This window comes from Conger conger, chromosome 12, assembly GCF_963514075.1.
Source record: "Conger conger chromosome 12, fConCon1.1, whole genome shotgun sequence".
Taxonomy (NCBI): Eukaryota; Metazoa; Chordata; class Actinopteri; order Anguilliformes; family Congridae; genus Conger; species Conger conger.
In genome coordinates this window covers 25,344,619-25,370,132 of record NC_083771.1, presented here as the reverse complement: position 1 = coordinate 25,370,132, position 25,514 = coordinate 25,344,619, and the positions used below count along the sequence as shown (strand labels likewise).

The 25,514-nt window shown below is 41.3% G+C and overlaps 2 protein-coding genes across 7 annotated transcripts in view; both read left to right on the top strand.

The window, feature by feature from the left end:
• The first annotated feature begins 665 nt into the window (after positions 1–665).
• Positions 666–10,731, top strand: hsdl2 (hydroxysteroid dehydrogenase like 2). The gene is made up of 11 exons (XM_061215849.1): positions 666–873; positions 1,464–1,627; positions 3,018–3,116; positions 3,300–3,414; positions 4,092–4,195; positions 4,567–4,665; positions 5,066–5,260; positions 7,313–7,384; positions 8,665–8,802; positions 9,114–9,242; positions 9,856–10,731. The coding sequence occupies exons 1-11, from the start codon at positions 857–859 to the stop codon at positions 9,966–9,968; spliced, it is 1,245 nt and encodes a 414-aa protein (XP_061071833.1). The 5' UTR covers positions 666–856; the 3' UTR covers positions 9,969–10,731.
• Positions 10,732–11,104: 373 nt separating this feature from the next.
• The window catches only part of LOC133142087 (uncharacterized protein KIAA1958 homolog), a 29,364-nt gene continuing 14,954 nt past the window's right edge, over positions 11,105–25,514 (top strand). For 2 of the 6 annotated variants that reach the window (XM_061263055.1, XM_061263061.1), the window contains exons 1-2: positions 11,111–11,279; positions 15,396–16,439. In XM_061263055.1, the coding sequence (XP_061119039.1) occupies positions 15,410–16,439 (1,030 nt within the window). In that variant the 5' untranslated portion in view covers positions 11,111–11,279; positions 15,396–15,409. Of the gene's footprint in view, positions 11,280–12,880; positions 14,496–15,395; positions 16,440–25,019; positions 25,161–25,514 lie in introns of all 6 variants that reach the window. The other 4 variants (XM_061263057.1, XM_061263056.1, XM_061263059.1 and 1 more) reach the window with 4 other exon arrangements.

Below are 25,514 nucleotides of genomic sequence, written 5' to 3'. Positions count from 1 at the left end.
ATTTCAGCATCAGACTTACAGTAAAACTTGCTGCTCTGGTGATGAGTGAAGCACAAATGGTCCTCATGTGTAATTTCATTCAGACAACAAGATATTTGTTGCCAAGTCATTGACAAAGTAAGAGTTGCCAAATTATATTAATTATATTCATTCATTCATTTAGCTTTGTTTAATTCTATTTACAATAATTATTATGCGTGCCAATAATTTTGACACCCGTGGTTTCCAGAAAAAATCTGATTAGTTCATAAAAAACATTGAAACATGACAGTAAATGTACTGAAATAAAGGTTTTCCCATATGTTAACATAAACACAGATAATAATCTATATTTTATTAAGTGCAACCTTTGATTATCATTTATATCCAATAATTATTTTGGCAATTATTCAGGAGCCCACTGTATATTACCTCATATTACCCTTATTTGTGAGACCAATGCAACATACAAATGATTATTTCCTAACGCTGGAAGTAGTCTGTGATATGAATGATGGAAATAATCAGAGGGACTATGGACACACATTTGTCGTGTGAACTGATCCCCCTTCTGCGCTGATTAGCTATTTACAGGTCCTGCATCGTACCCTTGTCAAGCAACCTTTGAGTCTTAGGAACCAATTCGATTTTTGACGACAACAGGGCAACCAATTAGAAGCGAGATAAGATACTTCCGGGTCGTGTTTGTTAGGTGGCGTTCCATGTGTAAACTGGGGTAAAGGGCACCAGCATAACTTGGCTGAATTGTGTGAATCTAGACCATTACACAGAAGACAGTCTTTAAATAGCCAACGAGATCTCCAGTTTTCTGCTCAATTAAAAACAGTCTTTCGGCTCGAACATTACTCCGCACGATATGTTGCCTAATACAGGGTGAGTTTGCTTCTTGGCTTGCTTGCTTATCCACGTTAAGATGTCATTGCTACAAGTTAGCCAATGCTAGCCATATATGTCTTCAACTCGCAACAAGCTTGAAAGTTGCGGAACTCTGGAAGGAACTAATACTTGATGGCTAATCTAGTACTCCCCGTGGTTGCTAGCTAGATATGGCAATTTAATACCTGCACGTAGCTAACCGTTATGATTTCTTAACTCGCATGACTGACTAACTATGATGTGTAAAACGTCAAATCATGAAAAAAGCCTCCGGCAAGGTATTTGCTATTGTCAGCATAGGCAACGTTTAGCTTTTTTTGCAAATTATCACCAACAAGCTACCAAACTAGTAATTTTACTGATGTGCATTGTGGCTAGCTAGTTATATGGGAAAAAAACTTATTTCAGGATAATGGCGGATTCCTATCTGCAGTGTAGCCTTTACCCGAGATTTGACCTTTTCTCAATAAATACGCATCAGTGTTGCATTATAGGGATATCAGCAAATTCTCGTAATTATGTCTAAATTGCGCTTTGTGAGGAAGGAATTTGGCACTGAGTTTTAAGGTTGTGTTTGTGAATTCCAGAAAGCTGGCAGGATGCACCCTCTTTATCACAGGGGCCAGTCGGGGGATTGGCAAAGCCATCGCCCTGAAAGCAGCCAAGGATGGGGCCAACGTGGTGATCGCTGCTAAAACCGCCCAGGCGCACCCCAAGCTCCCCGGGACCATCTATACCGCTGCAGAAGAAAGTGAGACTCCTCCTCACCCTAACCCACACTTCAACATGCTTTAAACTGTCCATCACACCTTTGTATAGAACTTCATGACAGCGCTCTGACAGCTCCACAGTGTTCCTTTAGTGAATGTGAAGCTCTGATGTCATGCTGTACTTGACTGATGTGTGCTCAAAAGGTAAGGTTTCTCGGGTAAATCCCTGAAGGATTATTGAAACTGTCCACCCACACATAGCATAAAATATTTTAGTCAGTAAGAAAGCTTAGATTTTTCTCTTATCATGCAGAGAGCAATTTGCTCATGTATTTCTGTAGGTGCAATACATTGTTTTATCTTTGTTTTTTACACAACCTGCTGCTGTAGTCGGCCAATCAGGAACGATGCTGATGTTCCTGCCTTCAGTTGTGTCACTGGAGCAGAAGTGGAAACTGCTCTGCACGATGACCTGTGTAAGGTCATGATGGTTGCTGTCTTTAGTGCAGATGCCTTGAACACCTAACAGTGTCATACGCTGTATTAAGCGCAAACATTATGCCAACATGGCCCTGTACAGTCAATAGTGGGTCAAAGTTGAATTACTGCCCACTAGCAGGGAACAGCTGAGGTGAAAGCTTGAAGAACATTCCATAGTTATAATTATCTTAGACGACATTAATGTTGAAGCTTTAGTGTATGTATGTGTATGTTGAACAGTTTCTCTTTGTAAGCCTATTGCTTGGCCTAAGTTTCTGAACAATTTTTTCTTATTTTCCGACCACAAAATGGCTTCCTTGACCGTCATTGGTGTAACTCTGGTCCTCATGGCAATAACAGACTCCAAACGCAAACAAAAGCCTAAAATCAAAACTACATAGAGAAAGCTTTCTTATACCTGCACGAAGGAAGCAATTGCATACAGCTGACAGTCTGCACTTAACCTCATTCATTGTTTCATTTCAAGTCAAATGTGCTGTAGTGCAGAGCCAAAAGAACAGAAATTGTACCACTGTCCAGATGGACTTACTCACTGCACTGTACACACTCAGTGAATAGTTTATTATTTATTTATTGAGACTTCTTTTTTAGACTTGGTATTGGTATTTTGCTGCTGTAGCCAGTAGGTTTGTTGCGTTCTGTGTTCAGAGATGCTCTTCTGCATACGGCTGCTGTAAGACGTCTTCATTTTAGCTATTGTTGCCTTCCTGTCAGCTTGAACAATCCTCTGGCCTCTCGGTAATGAGGCATTTTCACTGACAGAACTGCCGCTCTGGATGTTTTTTGTTTGATTCACATTATTTTAGGGATTCAGATTCAGTCTCATTTCAGAACGTGCTACAGGGGATGTTCAGGGTAGCCTGCAGTGTTGTATTGTTTGAATAGGTTTGGGTAATGCTGTATGAGCCTGTCCTCCTGTGCTTGTTCCAGTCGAGGCGGCCGGCGGGAAGGCCTTGCCCTGCGTAGTGGATGTCCGGGATGAGCAGCAGATCAGCGACGCGGTCGACCAGGCTGTACAGAAATTCGGAGGTGAGCTGCAGCCTTGTCCAATCAGGTCGCAATCTGGGGGAACACTTGTCCTTCCAGCTGTTACTCGCTACTGTGCCCGTAAAACTTGAATTTAGAAATTGGCATTGGCTGTGTGGTACATAATGAAGGTTATACTATTAACACACTGGATATTCACAAGTTTTTTGTGTTTGATTCCTACAGGTATCGACATCTTGGTGAACAATGCCAGTGCCATCAATCTGACGGGAACTCTGCAGACAACCATGAAGAAAGTGGACCTCATGTTGGGCATCAACCTCAGAGGGACCTATCTAACGTGAGTGGAAACTCCTAACCTCACAGGGACCTATCTAACATATATAAAATCAGAATCTGCCTTATTGCTGGAATCAGGCTCTCTCGATAGGACAGGATTACACTATTTAATCTCATGATGGCCTGGAGAACAACTCCTGAAGCAGAATTTCAGTATTCCTGAGGGATAATCGCATTGTCATTATCATGATATACACGTTTATTAGTCTGCTTGTGAATTGTGCAAAACCTGTTGTGCATAGGGAATCCATATCCTTATTATTTGCACATAAATATTAATATGAGTCTGTACCTACAGCTCAACACCACACATGGGTCAGTTATTGTGCAATACTAAGCCAACACTGTGCAGCATATTCTTTCTCGTGACTTTATTGAAAAGCATTTAAAATCAAACACACACACACACAAACCCCATTCTATCAGTGTAGATTGGCAGGATAAAGGGGTTTGATAAGACCCACGTTACCCACCTCCATCAGTTCAGCATACAAAATATTGAGTTAACGAACTGAAGCCATTTTAACTTGGCTTTACAGCAAAAAATGGTGTAACTAACTGCAAAGTAAATATCCATTGGCAGTTATTGAAATGTAGATCGAAACGGCAAAAATGTGTCGCCCCAGTGTCTAACATTCTGGGTAGATAACTTATTCCCTCTAAATGTTGTGTTTGCAGATCTAAGTTGTGTATTCCTCATCTCCTGAAGAGCAAAAATGCCCACATCCTAAACCTCAGTCCTCCTCTCAACCTCAACCCCATCTGGTTTAAAAACCACACAGGTATGGAAGCTCAAGCAGGTGGATTTGTAGCCGTAACATTGTACCAAAACATGTCTCTGCTTCAACACTTCAAATGTACCCTTGAGCCAGGTATCTTTTCAAGTCATATAGAGCTGTATTGATGGATTCTAAAAAGACATATACGTCTGCGTAGTTTGCTTAGCGAAAGTGTACATCTTAATTTCTAGAACTTGCTTTTGTAGCAATGTAATTATATGCCACTTATTAAAATTTGTTGGAATGTGCTGTATGGTAGTGGAGGGGACAGTACCTGCAGTTGTTAATATTTTAGATGATGACAGAGCCCTAGTTTTAAGAATGTTTTTTAAATTTTTTTATTTAAAAAAAAATTAAAATCCTGCCTGCTTCAGCTTACACCATGGCGAAGTACGGAATGTCCATGTGTGTGCTGGGAATGGCAGAAGAATTCCGAGGATCTATCGCCGTTAATGCGTTGTGGCCCAAGACAGGTGGGGTTTCCTTCATCACACTCCTCTAACTGTCTTCTCTTCAACACACTCTAATGACGTTTCTTGTGCCTGGGACTGTAAGAGATTTCTGTAGTACATTGGGGCTGGAGTACAGTCTGTTCCTGGACATAGCACACTATCTGGCCCCACCTACCCCATAGTTAGGCCCTGGCCCTTATCTTTGTTGTACAGGTAGCAGTTGAAATTGTTCTTCCCTCTAGGGTCTTTCAGCGCACTTATCCCTGGTTATGGGTATGCACTTTGTTGTACGTCGCTCTGGATAAGAGCGTCTGCCAAATGCCATTAATGTAATGTAATGTAATAGTTTTTATTTGTTTGGCCAGCATCATACTCTCCAGTGCACTGATTGACCAGTATCATCCTCTCCAATCTTCTGCAGCCATTCAGACGGCAGCCATGGACATGCTGGGCGGGGCTGGGGTGGGCAGTCAATGCAGGAAGGTGGACATCATGGCTGATGCAGCTTATTCCATCTTCAGCAAGCCCTCCAGCTACACTGGGAACTTCACCATCGATGAGGACATACTGAGGAAAGAAGGAATCGTGGATTTTGATATATACGCAGTTGCTCCAGGTATGTGTCCTGTATTTCCTAGAAAAACAAATGCTGAGAAATATATTTGCACTGGTATGAGAGGTGTTTGAAATTCTCAGGTGAAAATGCAATAGTGGCACAATGAAATTAACTAGACCAAAGAATCGGCCTTTCTGATGTGATGTCATGGCATGTCACACGTGCGTTGCATTTTGGGACAGACGCCATGTTTGAAGGATTTTTTACATCGATCCGCAAAGTCAACAGTAGCACTTTGTCTGAAAACACAAGAATTTCTTATAAGTTCGTCCAACGAGACACTCTCATTAGTTATTTTAACTCTGGTCTTTTGATCAATAAAAACATTATGTTCCAAAGTTATTTTTATTAGTGTTTAGAATGATTTTTGAATTATACTTATTTTTTGGAATTGTTTTTATTATCCAGTGAGATGTTTGTCTATGTATTGCATAATAATGCAAGAGGAATTAATGCAAACTGATTTACACATTTTCCAACTTCTCTTCTGTCTTTTTGTCTTAATGAAGTGTTGCAATATTTTGACCAACAGGTGGAGACACATCCATAGACTGCAAATCTAGATTCTGTAATCCTGATCTTGTGGTATCTGTATCAGAATGATCCTATCTAAAAAAGCCAGGATATAATTTACACGATCAGTTTGGTCTGGGATAGCAAAAAAAGGATTTCAAAATCCAGATCATTTGGATCTAGATTATATTGAAATACTAAACCATGATGAGACCCATCCAGATTGGGTGGTGATGGCCCTAGGCTTCAATGGGGCTTCACTGAGAGTTTTTGTAACAAAATGTTCGGTGTTGCAGTAACCATTTCTTCTGCCATGGGTTCCATCTGTAGATTTCCCATGTTTTTTTCTCCATCAGGATTTATTTCTGCCAAATATAAGTTCTGTGGTTAATGTATGGTTAATTGAGTTTCACTGTTAAATTACAAGTTAAATTACATCTGTTAATATCTCTGTGGGCGGCACGGATGGTGCAGTGGGTAGCACTGCCGCCTCACAGCAAGAAGTCCTGGGTTTCTATCCCGGTTGGCCGGGGCCTATCTGTGCGGAGTTTGCATGTTCTCCCCGTGTTTGCGTGGGTTTCCCCGGGTACTCCGGTTTCCTCCCACAGTCCAAAGACATGCAGGTTAGGCTGATTGGCAAGTCTAAATTGCCCATGGGTATGAGTGTGTGAGTGAATGGTGTGTGTGCCCTGCGATGGACTGGCGACCTGTCCTGGGTGTATTCCTGCCTGTCGCCCAATGTATGCTGGGATAGGCTCCAGCCCCCCTGCGACCCTGTTCAGGATAAGCGGGTTAAGATAATGGATGGATGGATGGAATATCTCTGTGTACATTTTGTGCTTTAAAAAAGCAAGTTGCTACATTGAAACTACAACAGCAGTCATATTTCACAGGCCACCGCTGAAGTTTCATACCAGCCTGCCTGCAGGTGACATTACTGTTGTAGTTGTAATATAGCAACTTGTTAGCAAATCTGAAAAAGCATGGGAAATCTGCCCAGGGATCCCATGGCTCAAAATTCCCAACTCTCTTCCTAGTTTTAGGGCTACAAACTATAACACTCTATAGCCAGAGGCCCTGATCTAACCTGTTGATAAACTGAGAAGTATTGACGTTGGTGAAATAAGGGAGAAAACAGACATCGCTGCTGAAGAACTGCTGAAGCTAGGCTAGCTTTGAAAAAGCTGGTAGCTGGTTGACTGGTTCAGACCAGCTCCCATCTGGCCATTGTTTTGTTTAGCTGGTTGACCAACTCAGACCAGCTCTTAGCTTGACATGGTTTGACCAGCTCTATTTTCCACCGGTAAAATTCAATGGTAAAAGTCCTGGAAAAACACGTTTAGTGCTTGAAAAAAATGCTTGATTTTAATTTATCAATGTCTGTGAACCGTGTTTCAGTAAATGCCTATGAGTATTAGTCACCGACTGAGTATCGCGACACTAAACCTGGTATGGTATCAGTCACAATTTCAAGATTCATTTTTATTAAATGTTATAGTGCTGGTCCAGGTCATAGATTTGATTTATGGTGTCTCACAGGCCATCCACTGCTACCAGATTTCTTCCTGGATGAGGATCCAGAGGAGCTTGTGAAGGCAACGGGGGATGAAGGCAAGTTTAGCTTCTGTTATAAAGCATTTTAGTGTGGTTCACTCCTGATAGACTGAAGTTCTGTAATCTTCGGTATTTAAGGATTAAGTCAAATGTGTTCAAAATAGCAATTCCTGAATCCAGCAGTTTTAACTGTCAGCACCCTCCTTTAATGTCCAGCACTCTGAATACCGAACACACGTGTATTAACAGTGAAAATCCCTCTTAATCAACATTATTTAATTCATTAATTATTATCAAAGATATAAATTATCAATCATATAGCCAAATTATTTGATAGGCAGAGCTTGAAAAAACAGCCAAATATTACAAAATGACCAGGCATGCAGATCAGGGTCAGAATCATGTGCTGGACATGCCAATTTCCAACTCAAAATTGATATGCATATGAATTATTATCTTTATATATTGCTTGCGACACATCCCTTTTTTCAAGGTTTTAGGGAAATTAACCCTCTCCTAGTGTGCAGTATGGTGACATTGACTATTAAGGACTACTTTTGGGAGTGACAACTATGGCTATTAATGAAATGTTTTTGACCACTCTGTGGAGAGAGTAGACCAGCCAGGAATTAAACCAAGTTAAGACGGCAGTCTGGCTTTCGCTCTATTCTGGTATGGGCTGATCTTGAATTCACAAAATAGTGGCTAATGTTGTTACAAGGCCAAGACCAATCCCTTCATATCATTGAAAAAGGCTTGCTGACATGTTGACTCACCCTCTGCCTGTGTTTATAGTCCTTAAATTTGGGTTTGAAAATATACAGTTGATGGCCCGACACTGTATCGAAACATTGTATAACTGTACAATAATTGGTTGAATATTGGCTCTAATTGCCACAGCCAATGCCGTTTCGACATGAGTGCGTTTACTGAGAAGGGGAGGGATAAACAGTGTTGTGGTTTGAAGCTGTTTGTTGCTGCTATTCCTCTCTTGACCCTAAGAAGTCTGAAATTACCTATTGTAGCTGTAATAGTACGAGAGATGCCAGCGTGAAGTTGGCTAGGCCACACCCATTGAGACAGAGACCCCCTCTAGTTCCTGCTCCTTTTCTTATCTACAGACCATTGTGAACTGGTCCTTTGAAGTTTCCCATGGCCAAATGGTGGAAGAACTAGTTCCCTGACAGTAATATTAGTGTGGTTTACTCCTGATATACAGAAATCCTGTTATGGTGGGTATATTAGTGTGGTGAGCTAACTCCTGTAATTTGGTCATATTAATCTTGGCTACATTATTGTGGTGTGCTAAGTGCTGTAATTGTGGGTCTTCTCCACAGATGTGTCTTCAGCCCTCAATGCAAGCACAGAGGCTGCAGCCATTGGGCCCATTGCTGAGACCTTCAACATCATCAGAGGGATCCTCAGTCCTGAGGTTGTCAAAACTACACAGGGAGTGTACAAGTTTGACCTTTCTGGTGAATTCCCCATCCCTACCTGCTCATTACTGTAATATTTAGTCATAACATTTTTAATTGCATTTTATTTTGTTGAATTAAGTTGTCTTTTTGTGTGAAATGTGTGTTTATGGTGGTGTTCCCAAGACAGCTGGAAATTTGGTGTTGTGTGTTTATGCTGGTGTTCCCAGGACAGCAGGAGATTTGGTGTAATGTGTTTTTATGCTGGTGTTCCCAGGACAGCAGGAGATTTTGTGTAATGTGTGTTTATGCTGGTGTTCCCAGGACAGCAGGAGATTTGGTGTAATGTGTGTTTATCCTGGCATTCCCAGGAGAACACCCCGGAATCTGGTACATCGACCTAAAGAATGAGGCAGGAAGCGCTGGCAGTGGGGAGCCTCTCAGTCAAGCCGATGTGGTGATGAGCATGGACAGCTCAGACTTCACTAAAATGTTCTCAGGTGAGAGAGACACACACACACACACACACACACACAGACACATACACACACATACAGACATTTCACCAACATTTCACAGGTGAGACCACACATACCTACATACAGACACACACACATGCACTCGCACACATACACAAACACACTTCACTGATATGTTCTCAGGTGAGAGTGAGCATGCGCATGCACACACACACACACACACACACACACACATACTCACTTCACCAACATGTTCACAACTTAGAGAAACACGCACATACAGACACTTCACCAACATGTTCACAGGTGAGAGAGAGAGAGACACACACACACACACACACACACACTCACTTACACACTTTACCAATATGGACACACACACTTTACCAAAATGTTCACATGTGAATGAAAGATAATAACACACTTCCACAAACTTACTAAATCCTGGAATCTTGGAAATTAGCTGTGAGCAGTGATTTGGAGGAAGTGCCCCTTACTATGTGTCTGGAACATTGACTGTTATAGCGCCATCAAGTGGCCAATCTGAGTAAACATCTTCCTTCGTACATCTTATGCAACTAAAATATAATGTGTGTTTGAATGTGCCTTTGGAAATAATGCATTTTCCTTGCAGGTAAACTAAAGCCAACCATGGCCTTTATGTCTGGAAAGCTGAAGATTAAGGGGGATATTACCCTGGCCATTAAAATGGAGAAGATGATGTCTCTGATGAAGGCTAAGCTTTAATGAAGACCACACAATACACATGCACGTTTGGCATTAATGTGTTCAAAACTTCCAGGACTGCTGCTGTTTTGTTCTGTTTCCCATTATTTTAATAAAAATAATTTTAATATTCTGTGGACCCATCTATCCCAGGTGAATAACTGATGTAAATTTGGTACAAAGCGCACTGAATTTGTGTTATTACAATTGTTACAAATAAAATGCTGATAAATAATATAAGCTAAATGGTTTTATTCATTAGAAGAATTTAAATCTAAGCGGAGAATTTGGCATTGGCTATTTGGAGGCCGTTATTGTGATAGTATCGATCAGATCTGTCGATCAGATGTGAACTTGTGAGATTCTTAGGCAATGTCTTTTTTTTCTGAGATTTCTGGCATTGTCAATCTGCTATAACACTATTGGGATATTCTGTCTACAATACAGTGCTTATGTTATATCAACAGCTTCATATAGTTTTACAAGAGGTGTTCACCCCACGTTGCCAATTTGTATCTTGTTCTGACTTTTGCAGTGTTGCTAGTTCCCAAAACGAATTCCACCTTTCTCCACTTTTCCAGTATGTACTTGAATTAATGTAGGAAATATGACTAGCAGTGTCGGGAACATGGTTTTCTTTAGTTCCTGCAAAGCACCTCTATGAAAGTTTGGTTGTCTATCAGGGATGTACTTGTGATTGACCTTTGACAAAAACCAGATTAAACTGAACTGAAATAGTATATACAATCATGAATGAAGGAATAAACAAGTTTATCAATATTTATATCTTCGTATTACCTTGTTTCTTTTGCATTGTATATTTTAATTAATGCATCTAGTAATTTATTCACGCTGATACGTTTATATATGTATTCATTTGTTCTTATTTCGAGGGCAAACCTCCATAGCAAAGCCATCTGCAATGGCATTGTACCAAGATGTTGCATTCTACAGCGCTTAAGGTCCTGCACTGTTGATCTTCCACATAGTTCCACATAGATTGACTGAACGACATGGCTTCCTTGGTATGGGGACTCATAAAGCATCCGGAACTTGTTTGACAAACTACGAAGGGACTCAATATAACTTATCTTCCTACTGTTAAATTATCTTTGAGAATTACCACACGTATTTCCGGTATGAACGGAAGTGGTCGTGTTCCCCATCACATACTTATTGTATTAAAAATATGGCTCTCGGCGGTCGGAAAATGATTTCTCGCCGAGGTCTTTGTCTCCAACCAAACAAGTAGAAGGAAGGTAACGAAAATCAATGTGTGACGAGATATCACTCTTCGAAAGAGTACGCATATGAGGCTTTATCTATCTGAAGGTAAAATGTGCGTTGTGCGTCTTTGTTTGAACATTCATTGTATAAGGTGGTTGGATGCAGAGGGAGTGTTGTCCCATCTAGCAGCATGCCGTATTCGCTGTGGATACGCCAATGATTAATGTGCTTGTGTACACGACAGTAACCTCGATCGTTCATGCACATGACTATTTAGCCTATCTAGATTTACTGCTTTTCTGGCAAGAAGGGTCGTATCGTGTAAAAGAGTTGGAGGGCAGTACATATTTCAGTAATGTTAACGTTAGCTAACCAACTGTCTAGAATTCTTGCGATATTATTTAACGTTACCCACCAGTTCATATTCCAGTGTTTTATTTGCCCATTTTGTAGTTAGCTATCGGGGTAGCAAATCGGGGTGGTGAAATGCCACCATTTGCCACCAACTAAATTATCTCACAGCATGAAGGGGCGGCATTTTGCGAATGCTTCAGTTTGATTGGATACAGGCGAATCTGTAATTTCTTATCTTTGTCCGTTCGTGGGTGCGCAGAACATGGACACAAACTTATTCGGCTGTCGGGTTTTCTTTTTTGTAAATCTCAAGTTTCACAGTTGTAATAGTGTCTATTTTGAAGCCAAATACACTTTATTTCTTGAAGGACCCTCCTATAGCTGCCAGTAGTACTATGAATAGTGCAGAGGCTTCTAATAATAATACATGTTTTTTACATTGGTGGTGCTAAAAAACAAAACAACAACAGAACAAAACAAACAAAAATCATTCACAGCAATAATGGAACGTGGCAAGGTTGAAATAAAGAGTTTTGGTTGGGTTGCAAGTGCTCTGGCATATTATGGATCACTGCGTTTTTGTCGTGCCGACTTGTGACAGCGAGTAAACCGAAAACAACCCCTGCTTCTACAGCTGTATGGTTCGCTGTAGCTATAACATGGATACATTATCTAGCTGGCTAATGCAGTAGCCTACAGGCTGATTATTCTAAACAATTGTTGTATCGATTAAAATATATATTACGCGTTGAAAGCTGTAGGCGAAGTCATTTTTTTTATAGGTTGTGTCATTTCATGTCTTATGTTGACTTTTGAATTGTCAATCTAGTTTCATGTTTGTACGTGAAACAAATTCCCTTGGGGCTAGAAATGTTCCATTCAATTCAGCTGCGATACTGTATACGGTACTTATGTTGGTGCGTTCTTTTTCTCGATCAAGAGATTTGAGAAGTATTTTGAAGTGTCATCAGTCGTTCTCTCTCACTTGCTCAGTTAGACGGTGCTCCAGTTCCCCTGCCATTATTTCATGTTTTAATCTTCATACCAACATGTTTTGATTCTGTTTTCATACGAATAGGTCATAAACCGCATTCACCAGCCAGATGAAATGCATGCTTAAAAATAAGAATTATTCAGATTTTGGTGTCTTGAAAACTTTGCTGGTCCAATGAGCTTCATTCAATCCCAATGGCGCTTTCACAAGCAATATGCGACCTCAATTTCGGAAGGGCTGAGAGTGAGAGAACGGCTTCTTGTCATGTACCCATATTTTCTCAAGTGTTGTCACTGGATCCCTGTGAAAGGAGCGATTGTACGTAAACCTGATTGATGACAACTTGATTGATTCACAGGCCTCAGTTGTTAACAGAAGGAGGGGGCACCTGCCGGGTTCCTGAAACCAGCTTCAATCTGTAGGAGCAAAGCCATGAGCCAGGCAACGCTGCATTCTGGGAAGATCATGGTCACAGAATTGCATTTTAATACTAATTACAGCATGACCTGGAACAAAAACCAAGAAGGGATCCTGAAGGTTGAGCTTGAGAAGCCTTGCTTTAGACTGTAAAACCTGCTGTTGGACTTGAGCGAATTAATGCTGCCTGCATTGTAATTTACTTTGTAAGCAGAAGTAATTTTACATCGCTGGTGGACCATGGTTGAATCGTACAGTGCAGAGAGCTCTCATCACCTGCAGTCTTATCAAAAAGCACATATTTACTGACTATGGTTATGAGAGTTCTCTGTAACCATAGCCACATTTCTTCCATCTATGATGGGCCTGTGAACAACTCCTCATCTGGTGTCACTTTGTATGTTTCTCATTTCTCAGAACTGTAGCAACTGTAACAAGATGGAATTTGCATGAGAAATGTTTTTGAAAATGCGATGCAGAATTTTTGTTCTATTGTACGCTTGTTGTGGCTGGACCACAATGTGTTTAGTTTCTGTCTCACTGGCTGCTTACTGTTCTCAAGTCAAGTCAAGTGAAATTTATTTGTATAGCACATTTTCATACACAAGGCAACTCAAAGCACTCTACATAAAACATAGAAAGACATTCCATAAAGGTGTTATTAAAGTAAATTAGAATTTTAAAACAATTTGTAAGTTAAAGGAAAAACGAGACGTAAAGCAGTTAAAGAACATGGAGGTGTACGAGAGAACTGTAAAATGGCAATTGGTAAATGTACTGCATTCATATAGTGCTTTTATCTAAAGCGCTTTACAATTCTTACTACTGATGAGTGGTTTGCATCTTGTGGTATTGCCTCTGTATTGCTGCTCTTTAAGTCTTCTTTGAATGGTTGATTGAGTTCCCTTCACCCCTGCCATGTGGAGAATGTTTGATGTCACTGACTGAGGTTTTGGAGTTTTTTCTGACAGCTCTCACAATGTTTCTGTCATCATGTTTCCTCGGTCGACCTGTCTTCGATGTCTGTTGCTCAGTACTCCAGCGGTTTCTTCCTTTTTCAGGACATTCCACGTTGTTGTACAAACTATCCCCAATCCCCCGATTTCCCCTCTTTTCTAAATTACTTGCGAATGTAAATCTTTTGACCTCAAGTTGTCTTCAGTGCATAGCAAAACAATTCATGTTTTATTTCTTCATTTAAATGTGTTTTAAGCCTATAAGCTAATTTTAGCTAATGTTGCATTCTATACTATATCGTTTTAAAGTCTTAACTCTTTCAAAATGTCTCATCGGTTATAATTTCTTATGAAACCTGAAATGAAGCTGTGGAATATAAAACATTTATTAATGCTATTCATAGCTGATGTATTATTTAAGTAAATGGCCTTTTTGCAGTATCATCCATACTCCAAAGCATAATTAGACAAATGTTAAATGTATTGATCAGCTGCAGTCCAAATAAATATTGTGTGTGTTTAATTTTCCTCCGATTAATAGGCTAGGCCAATTAATAAGTGGGCAACAAGTGGCATCAACAAATGCTGTCTAAAAGAGGGGTAATGATTATGCTTATATCGACTATTAAACTTTCATTGCAGTTTACATGATATACTAAATGTATGTTCAGAGGAAATGATTAATCAAGTCCATAACTGGACTGGGTGATATTCTGAGGGAGCCACATGTGGGTGGCTTGTTTACGCTGTGAACCAATACAGTTCAATGCTGTGAACGAACAATGAACTGAGAAAGGTATGAGACTCATGCCCGTACTTACCGCAAGTACGAGTGAACAAATGAGTGAGCCAAATGAACAAATCTTTTGAACGAATGATCCGGCTTACCTAAATGAATGAATGTTTCCAGCAATACGAAGAAGGCAGCATTTTTGCAGTTTTGGATGCAGCCTATGTCTCCAGTTTTCTTTTTTCTTTTTTTTTTTACCTCCTTTGGTTTTCATTGGTTGGAACTGGATTTGATTCAAGTAACTGCCATGCGCAAACTATTTCCTTAGGATGCAGAATAAAGCAGTTAAGCTGGAAAATATAAAATCACTTCATATTTAAAAGAAAATTCCTCCAAAAAATTAGGAAAGTGGATGTTGAAAATTGTATGAATTGAACATTATTGCATTGGTGAATTTCCCCCCCATCTGTTAAAGGCTGCTTTCCATTCTTAAAAACATATTTTCTACAGTTAAAAAAAGTGCTAATTTTCTACTATGGGCCAGCTTCACTGACACAGACTAAGCTGAGCCATGGACTAAAAGTTTTGTATGAAGAATCTCCATTCAGAATTTAATTTAGTCTCAAAAAGAAGTGGATGATTACTTCAGAGGGGGCCAGCTTTGCTTGTTTTAGTGAAAGCTCTTTTGTGTGTTGAGTTCTCGGTGTGTTTTGAGCATCTGGGTGTGTTTTGAGCTGCTTGTAAAGCCGGCGTCTGGATGTGTTTTCCAGAGGAGTGAGCCATAATGGAGGACTGCTTGCACACTTCGTCTGAAAACCTGTCCAAGCTGGTGAGCTGGGCCCACAGCCACGGCACCATCTGCTCCCTGATCCCCGGCCTCAAGCACCTGCTGACCGAGGGTTCCCACGGCAACCTGACCGCCATGTGGGGCTGCAGCGCCGGCCACGCCTACCACTGGCCCCTGACGGCCACCTGCAGGGGTGCCAACCCTAACCCCAAAGACCGCTGCTGCCCCGATCCCCTCAGCCCGCAGAGCAGCTCCGCCCTCCAGCCCAGCCCTGCCCACCGGTTCCTGGCCCGGGGGTCAAAGGGCAAGGGCCGTGACTCCTGCGAGCTCTCCAACTGCAGCGAGCCATCTGAGGCAGAGGAGGACTACAGCAGCGGTCTGTTCGACATCGTGTGCGAGTCTTCGGCCACGGACGAGGACGGCGAGTTCGAGCCCCAGCTTCAGAGCGCGCCGCGGCCCCCACTGAGGAAGAGGCCCCCCCCCGTGGGCCGGCCCAGGCTGGGGGAGGCGGCCGTGAAGAAAATCAAGCAGGAGTCGCAGGAGGACTACTACATTGTGGCCGATGCCCAGCTGGGAGGGGGGCTGGACGGCCCCGCCCTGTCGCAGGGGGCCCCCCCTGCAGACCCCACAGCCCCGTCCCCCTCCCCCCCGGGCACTTCCCCGCCAGGGCTGCCCAAACCTCTCCGCCCACCCCCACCCTGCTCTCAGGGCCGAGCGCAGGGCCCTGCCCCCGCCTCCGGCAGGGCCGAACCCCACCACAGGCCCCCGGTACCCAGCCAGCCCCCGAACCTGCCCTCGACCCTGCCCCTCTTACCGCCTCCTCTCCCGAACCTGCCCCTCTTACCCCCTCCCCTCCCTGGCCACGGAGAGCTGGTGGACTCCCTGCCCCCCCCAGAGGAGCTCCCAAAATCATGCGGCCTGCCCCAGCCCTACGGAGACCCAGACTCCTCCCCCGTCTGCCTCAACCCCGACCTGGAGATCATCTCCCCCCGGAGTCTCAGCGCCGAACCCAAAGCAGAGGCCTCAGGTAAAGCCCCGCCCGCTGGCTGCTGCACTAGCCAGCCCTGCCTCTCCACACTAGCCAGCCCTGCCGTGGTAACAGCTACCCTAGCTCGCCCCGCTTACTGCCACGGTGCTAACCCATTATGCTAAGCACTACACTAGCCAGTGAGTATAGGTCCCCTGCCTGCCTGGGTTACAGTGCTGTCCTTTATTCTATTCCGTTGGGCACTTTATGATGTGTTTCCATTCCACAGGCAGATAAAATGTTAGTACATTGCTAATTACAGCCATGTATGTTCTACAAAGAGACTAGACCTAAAGCCACAAGAGAAGTCCGGTGTAACTGTTGGAGGTGTGTCAGATGTAAGGGAACTAAATTAACATCCTGTCTTATCCTTCATGGCATTACTGATAAAGGACGAGGAATAAGTCATAAAAGAAGGGAAATGAGTGGAAATTCATAATGTTGACATGCTGAATTCACTGCATTGTAGCTTGGGTAAAATCTGGATGAAATGCCATAAAGCACCTCAGGGTAAACATTGACCACCCTCTATTCCTTGGCAGTCATTACAATCTGTAATAACTATTGTCAGTTGTTTATCACAAACTAGTTACTAACTACATTTTATGAATTTCTGTGATTTGCAACATTGTGCACTTGTGGTAGGGTAAGTAAATGAGTGCATAGGCTAAAACAGCAATCACAATTCTCAACAGGTTTATATGCTCCATAAGAAGGGGAAATCAATCAATCAATCAATTTTTATTTGTATAGCACTTTTAACAAAGGGCCTTTGTCACAAAGCAGCTTTACAGAGAAACCGGTCCCCAAGAGTATGCCAAGGGCAGCAGTAGCAAGGGAAAACTCCCTGGCTAACAGGAAGAAACCTTGAGCAGGACCTGACTCAGTTGGGGAACCCATCTGCCGCTGGTTGATTCGTTGGAAGAATGGTTTTAAATACAAACAGATTAATAAAAGTGCATAAATGTCCAATTAAGAAGTCGAAGCAGATATGGGGTAGAGGGATGGCAGGAACACCAATGGGTGGCACTGTAAGGCAAGGGGACAGGCTTGGTGCTACAGCTGAATCAGCAGTGGCAGGAGGGATGTGCACAGCTGGTCTTGCACAGCTGGTCTTGCACAGCTGGTCTTGCACAGCTGGTCTTGCACAGCTGGTCTTAGGCTGGAGCACTGGGCCAGGAGGGGGTCCACAGGAAAAGTTGGGTTTGAGCTCTGGGCACCTGCGGGGTGAAGAGGAAAGTAACGTTAGGGGGAAATGATGTGTTTCAGATAGGTACTTGACATATTTGACACAAAAGAGTTCTACAATCTCAGGGATAAATACAGAGTACTTTTTAGTGCACAGTGCCCTCCATAATGCTTGGGAAAAGACACATTTATTTCTTTACCTCTGTAATCCACAATTTGAGATTTGTAATAAAAAACAGAATGTGGTTAAAGTGCACATTGTCAGATTTTAATAAAGGGCACCATGTAGAAATTACAGCAGTGTTTTTACAGGGCACCATAACAGTTAACAATGTTAGAAATTAAAGTAGTTTTGTTTTGTATTTTGGTGCATATCCTTTACATGCAATGTCTGCTTGAGGTCTGCGATTCATGGACATCACCAGTTGCCGGGTGTCTCTCTTGTGATGCTTTGCCAGGCCTGTATTGCAGTCATCTTTAGCTCATGCTTGTTTTGGGGCCTACTCCTCTTAAGTGTTCTCTTTAGCATATGAAAGGCATGCTCAGTTGTGTTCAGATAGGGTGTTTGACTGAATTTTGGGCTGTTCCTTCTCTCATCCATACTTTGCTCTTGCCACCACTCAGATATTCATCCTTGTCTAATCTGTCCACAAGACCTTTCCAGAACTATGATTGCTCTTTTAAGTACTTCTTGGCAAACTGTAACCTGGCCATCTGTTTTTGTGGCTAACCAGTGATTTACATATCCTTTATTATGGAGAGAATTGTTCTGTCATCAGCCGTGGACATTTTCCTTGGTCCCTTTGCGATTAGTAAGATAACCAGTGCTCTCTTTCTTCATAATTATGTTCCAACCAGTTGATTTTGGTAAGCCTAAGGTTTGGTCAATGTCTAACACTTTTATTCTTGTTTCTCAGTGTCATAATGGCTTATTTATAGGCGGCATGCCTCACAGCAAGGAGGTCCTGGGTCCGAATTCCCGTCGGCCGGGGCCTCTCTGTGCGGAGTTTGCATGTTCTCCCCGTGTTTGCGTGGGTTTCCTCCAGGTACTCCAGTTTCCTCCCACAGTCCAAAGACATGCAGGTTAGGCTGATTGGAGAGTCTAAATTGCCCGTAGGCATGAGTGTGTGAGTGAATGGTGTGTGTGTGCCCTGCGATGGACTGGCGACCTGTCCAGGGTGTATTCCTGCCTTTCGCCCAATGTATGCTGGGATAGGCTCCAGCCCCCTTGCGACCCTGTTCAGGATAGGCAGGTTAGGATAATGAATGAATGAATGAATAATGGCTTATTTGACTTTACATTTCACGCTGAAGTCTCGAGTTGCAGCCATACAATCGGTGTATGAGACGCATTGCTGGAAAAGCCAATGCCATTGCAGGCACATTATCTAGGTCCAAAATTTGTATTATTGGAATGCTAAGTGCGTTCAAGTCTTGTAAGAATTTTAAAGAACTATATAGTTTTCCCTGTGTATGAAAATGAAGAAAAGGTAGTAGTGGACCACCACTGCAGACAGTGCCACGTTCTCATGCATTACATAACTTACTCACACCATCCACTTTGTGCATCACCGCATCTCTGTTGCACACCTTAGTTCCTTTTCTCCAGATTAACTGTGTTGCAAGCCTTGGCTATAGGGATTAGCAAAAAGCGTAACATAGTTTCCAAAGGAGTCTAGAGGAAGGACTAAGGTGCTGAGAGCTCTCTTATACCTGCATTAAGGAGGCAATTAAACACACCTGAGCAATTACAAACGCAATACATGTGTCCAAAACATTATGGTGCCCTGAAATGGGGGGGACTATGTATAAACACTGCTGTAATTTCTACATGGTGAAAGCAAAATGTATAAGAATACCTTTTAATAAAATATGAGAATGTGTAACGTGTACCACGTTAATTGTGTGATTCCAAATGTAAAGGTCTGCCAAATCAGAGGCAAATCAAGGGTCTTTTTCCCCAAAAATGATAGATTATATGACTGTAATCTCTTCTATTTCTAATAATGAATAGATATAATATCTGAAAGAGCGAGGGTAGTGGATCAGCAGTTCCACATAACCCATAAAGCCAGAAAGTGTGATATACCCTGGAAGCATGGCTGTACATGACATTATTCTGTAATTAGTTTTCTGCTATACACTGGAAGCAGGGCTGTACATGATATTATTCTGCTGCGGATGCACAGGCTCCATCAACAGTCCAAATGGAGGTTGTCCTCTGTATTTCAAAATACGCTTTAATCAGGTCATTCAACCAATGTTAACCCTGCCTTTAAAGACACTGTGCAGTCAAAATCATGATTTTAAAATGTCCAGTGATTATAGGGTTACTTGCACTTTGAGGTTAAAATTATTTCATACACGTATATAATGAATTCGATTTCCTAAAAACTATACAGTGCTCGACATTGCCGCCTGGTAGAATATTTGGTATTGATGGCATTGAGACCACAACCCTGATGTCCCCAATGCATTTGCATTGACCAATGTGCAGTGGCCAAAACAATCACAAAGTATGAATATTTATGTAGTATATGCTCCGAAGTTCAAAGCCATGACCAAATTCTCAAATACATATTGCATGGGTCTGCTGCTAGCATAAGTATCCACTTAAACAATGCCTTATTATTGTGTGATTAAAGATTGAGGTAGTAATGCCTCTTTTCACATCTTGCCAAAAAAGCCAAGTCTCCAAAAGGTCTGGATCAATTGTATAGAAAAATAAAAGGTGCAAAGTTAGTAATATCGAAGGTTACAAAATTGTGCAGTACACATTTTACCCCAAATTAATTGTACAATTATGAACAGAATGGGTGGATGGGTGGATGGGTGTTGCAAAGACAACAGTTCTAAAGCCAGATGCTGTGCCAACTGTCAACATCAAGATAAGGTTTCTTTCTCTTTTTACTTCAGGTGCTTTTACTACCGGTAAGCATCCATTCGGGCTGATAATTTGGTAATGTAGCAATGAACTGTACATGTGTAAATATAGATGACCTTAGCTGGCGACATAATTAAATCAAGCCTACAGATTACACGTTAAACTCACCTCACCAATTTATTTGATGACTTGCTATTGATTGTGTTATATGCTAATGTAGAGATGAGCTGTTCTTACCTTTATTTGTCCATCTTGTCTAGTTAGCTGATGAGTTTACTTTATTCTCCAGACTGTCTTGCTGCCGCCAAAAGGTCAATTGATAGCTAATTCAAGTTAGCTATCAATGTGTTGATGATACTATGGCTAGCTAGCTAGCATAATGTTACACATTTTGCATTCTGAGACTGGTTGATCAGCATGAGAGACTTCGGTTCCCGCATCAACGTTTGCAACATAACATAGATTAGAGTGCCTTGTAAGGACTATTAGGCTATTTTTGGTTATATTAATTTAGCTAGCTTAACTTGGCAAGCTAGCTAGCAAAAATCATTGGATAAGTCAGTGTCCTGGCCTTAGGTTTTGAAAGTTGATAGACTAAGTTAGGTAGCTTGTGAAAATTTAGTCTCCCAAGATGACTATCATGGAGGTAGCTATGATGACAAACAACAATGTGTGGAAAATGGGAGCATGGTCTGTCAATCATAGCTAATTGACAGTTCACATTGCACCCCCTCCTGGCCCGGAGCTCCAGCCTAAGACCAGCTCTGCAAGACCAGCTCTGCACATCCCCCCTGCCACTGCTGATTCAGCTGTAGCACCAAGGCTGTCCCCTTGCCTGACAGTGCCATCCATGGTGATCCTGGGAAATTTAGGCTTAGAAAAATAAGTTTTAAAATACATTTAAATGACTGAATAATAAAAGATTATGCTCATTTGTTTTGTTGTTGCCTAAAGACAACTGGCAAATGTCACGTGCAACCACCATGTTACTCCTTTAAGGTAAAATATGGTACATTTCTAAATCCAGCAGTTTTGACAATCAACACCCTCATTTATTGTTCGGCACTCTGAATATCACACAAGAGCATCAACTCTTAAAACCTTTCACTTATCCAACATGTAAAATACCTTCATTCAATTGAATTTGTTAATTGATATTTTTGATGATAATCATTGAATAAATTGGCAATTACACTGATGGGCAGAGCAAATGTGTATCAAAATGCACAACATTTTCATTAATTTACAACATGAAAATCAACATCCAAGTCTAAAGACGGGGGTCAACTACCTCAAACAAAGAACATTAAAGACATGGACAGTCACAAAGGAAAGTAATGAAAGAAAGTTCGAAACCACAGTGTGTGTCTTCCAAAGCATTCCCACAAAACTGAAATTGAAGTCCAAATCTAGAAGGCAGCTGTATCTTTCTGAAATCGCTGATGGAAAAATGTGAAAATTGCCGGAACAGCTATGAGTCAAAATCTTGACTCCCTGGAAGTGTTGGTGTGAATAAGGCAAGGAAGTGAAGGAAGGCCTGCATTTTATGTGCTCAAACAAAAGGTGGGGGGGACCTTGCCCTCACCCTCAGAGGGGCATAGCTGGAAACTGGGAGAGGCAGAACTGACTTTGCTGAAACTGGCAATCTGCATATTAAAGTTGATGCATGTTACTGTATACCTCTAAAAAAAGAATTAGCTTCAAACAATAGAGGTGATACTTGTAGACAGTAGGGGGGCAGGGCAGTGATGAATAAAAAACAGACAGCATTGGACATGATTAACAGAGCAGGTTACTTCAGTCATGTGGACAATCAAGTTTGCTAAAATAAGTAAATGGTTTTGCCTGGGTCTCAATGCCAATAATCAGAACTACCTGACAGATGCATCGGGTTTAAAATGAGATGCTATCTGCAATTAGAATGTTGTGAATAATTGCTATTTACAGGAAGGGCTATTTTGATTTTACAACTGTAGGAGAAAATTTGGCGATGAAGGTGAATAAATGGCGATGCTGTTTGAATGATTTATGTGTCTCTACTCTGTCATTGTGGATAAATACAGATGTTATTTATTATTCATCATTCGGCCTGTTAAAATGAACATTGATGATAGCTGATTGGTAGATACAGAACCTACAGTACTTTCATTGGCAAATGTCGGATATGAGATTATGCTGGTGATAAACAACAACTGGGCGTCTGCACATACTGTGGCATGTGTTTGTGCAATGCTGTGAGAAATGTATTCTTTGATTTGATTCATTCATTCTCTGTAAAAGCATTTACAAAATTTTAAGTGACTGCACAACTAGTATGCAGTCATTTCTGGTGCACAGGTTTTCCCGTCAAAATGTTCCTTTAAAAATAATAGGGAATTTCCAGGATCCTGGGGCCCAAATTTTGACCCTTGATTTACTAAAACTAAATTCAATATCTATCCCAGATATTTTGAAATTTCAGTTCAACAAGTCAACAAGATGGATTTCCTTCATATTAAATGAAGACAAACTGTCACAGTAGAGGTAAGCATCATGTCTTTTTACTTTCTTTGTTAAAACCATGAAGAAACCTTTAATACTTTACTGAGCCCCATAATTGTATTGTAATGTAAAAGTAATTTTGGTAATCTACATTTTGTGACCAGATTTGTTTAATATTTCTAACAAATGTAGAAAGGTAGTTTGTAGTAGTTTGTAGCACTCACTTAATTGTTGTTGTTTTTTTTGCTGAAATTAGTGAGGCAGTTTCAGGTTTAAGTTTTCAATCACAAATTGAGCATGACATGTATTTATGTCCCATTTAGCTATTGTTTTTTCCTATATTGTTTTTTTGATTGATAAAGACCTGGTAACTGAACTGGCATAGATAAATGCTGAATGGATGAATATGTGCAATCCTGTTTACAGGTCTACCTGTCCAGAAAGAAGATGGTGGAATCTAACCGATATTCTGATGCCTTCCTCAGTTTAGGGAAATGGTAAATGGTAATGGTAAATGGTTGGCATTTATATAGCGCCTTTATCCAAAGCGCTGTACAATTAATGCTTCTCATTCACCCATTCATACACACACTCACACACCAACGGCGATTGGCTGCCATGCAAGGCGCCAACCAGCTCGTCAGGAGCATTTAGGGGTTAGGTGTCTTGCTCAGGGACACTTCGACACAGCCTGGGTGGGGGATCGAACCGGCAATCCTCCAACTGCCAGACGACTGCTCTTACTGCCTGAGCCGTGTCGCCCCATATGGTTAGTTCTTAATATATAACTTCACTCTCGCTCATATTTGTAAATCTGTCTCTCCACATCAAATAAGTCTGATGATTTCTCATAACAGGATTCAAATAATGTTTACGGAAAATAAACATTTTATTATTTAGTATCATGCACCAAATTATTTTATAGTAGTTGCGTTGTGCTTTACAGAGTTTTATTGCATTTACCTTCGTAAATAAAGCCATGAATGTGTTGGTTTCGATTGTAATGTTTTTATTCTAGCATATTAATTTCTTCAAAGGTTTTGGACCTCACACCTTCCATTGTACTGGATGTTTTGTAACCGCACATCCAGAGCAACTGCTTTGCATTAAATTGACATTTTCTAAAATTTGACTATTTTCTTGAGTGTAGAAGAGTGCCCCCGATGATCACTATATAAATGAGGGAGAGAAGCTCAGCGAAATGCATATATTATTGGCAGGTTATGCTCCTTATATAATCTGCCGTATTCCATATTCATTACAGTCTTACAGCATAGATGCTTTGCTTTGTTTATGAAGCAATCAGATTAACTGATTGACTACAGTCAACTACAGTTGACTGAACACAGACTTTGCAAATGTCAAGCAGGTTTTGATAAAATAAAAGCCAGGGGTCAGCTGGGCTCCAACTGTGACCTCTTTTATTATAAGAACTTTGTGTGCATGAATACCTTCATAGTATGCAGTCACATCAATTGCAATACCATTCAAGCTCAACTCAAATAGTGCCAGTGTAGGTTTAATGTCATTAATGATTTGATAGTTGAATTTTATTCATTGTGTGTGAATAATCTACAAAGCAAAACATTATTTGACTGACATAATAAAATAAATGGTGTCATAGTAAAGACGACTGGCCTTGTTTCCGCTTTGTGTAAAGGGCGGGTGCCCCATACCATCCTGTAAAAATGATAACTGCGGGTGAGCTCGTCTGGTGCATGGGACCTACCAACTCCGTTGGCAGCTGTCTGCATTTTACACAGCAATACCTGTGTCAATGCTTCCTCGAAAAAACATGAAAATGAATGAATACTCATGATAAGCTACAGATAGTAGATGATTAATTTTGATGTTTACATAGTTCTATTTTTTTGTTTGGGTTCTGTTTTACTTTTCAATTTAGGTCCACGCAGGCAGACAATATGTATTTCTATTTTCAATTGACTTCAATAATAATAAAAAAATCAGTGCAGTGTTTATATTTTCCACGAATTTTATACATGTTGATTGTTTTCTGTTTTTTCCAGGTACAGCTTTTCAGCCAATGCCTCTGTACAGCTCTGACTCTGAGTACCATCGTACCAGGCCCTCCTACCCCACCTGCACTGCAGACAGCATCAGGCTCATGGAGGAGAGGAGGAGGCTGAAAGACTTTGTTGCTGGCATTGGTAAGTGAAATTTAGCTCTTAGACGTGTGCTCGTTCTCAGCCTCAGCCTCGTCATGCCTGATGGAAAATTGAGTCAATGTTTGTGTTGGAGACCGATTACCTTGGTAATACCTGTTGAAAACCTTCATTATATGCAGTCACATCAACTACAATTCCAAACTCAACTGAAATAGTGCCAGTGTAGGTTATATGTCATTAATCATTTGATAGTCGATTTTTATTAATTGTGTGTGAATAATCTGCAAAGAAAAACATTATTTGACTGACATAATAAAATAAATGGTGTCATGACGTCTGACCTTGTTTGCGCTTTGTGTAAAGGCCGGGTGTCCCATGCCATTCTGTAAAAATGAT

What these genes read in the sequence shown, in the direction of transcription:
- hsdl2 (XM_061215849.1), top strand. An exon ending in GGCTGTACAGAAATTCGGAG is followed by an intron (nt 3,117 to 3,299) that starts GTGAGCTGCAGC and finishes TGATTCCTACAG; the next exon opens with GTATCGACATCTTGGTGAAC. An exon ending in CTGGTTTAAAAACCACACAG is followed by an intron (nt 4,196 to 4,566) that starts GTATGGAAGCTC and finishes TGCCTGCTTCAG; the next exon opens with CTTACACCATGGCGAAGTAC.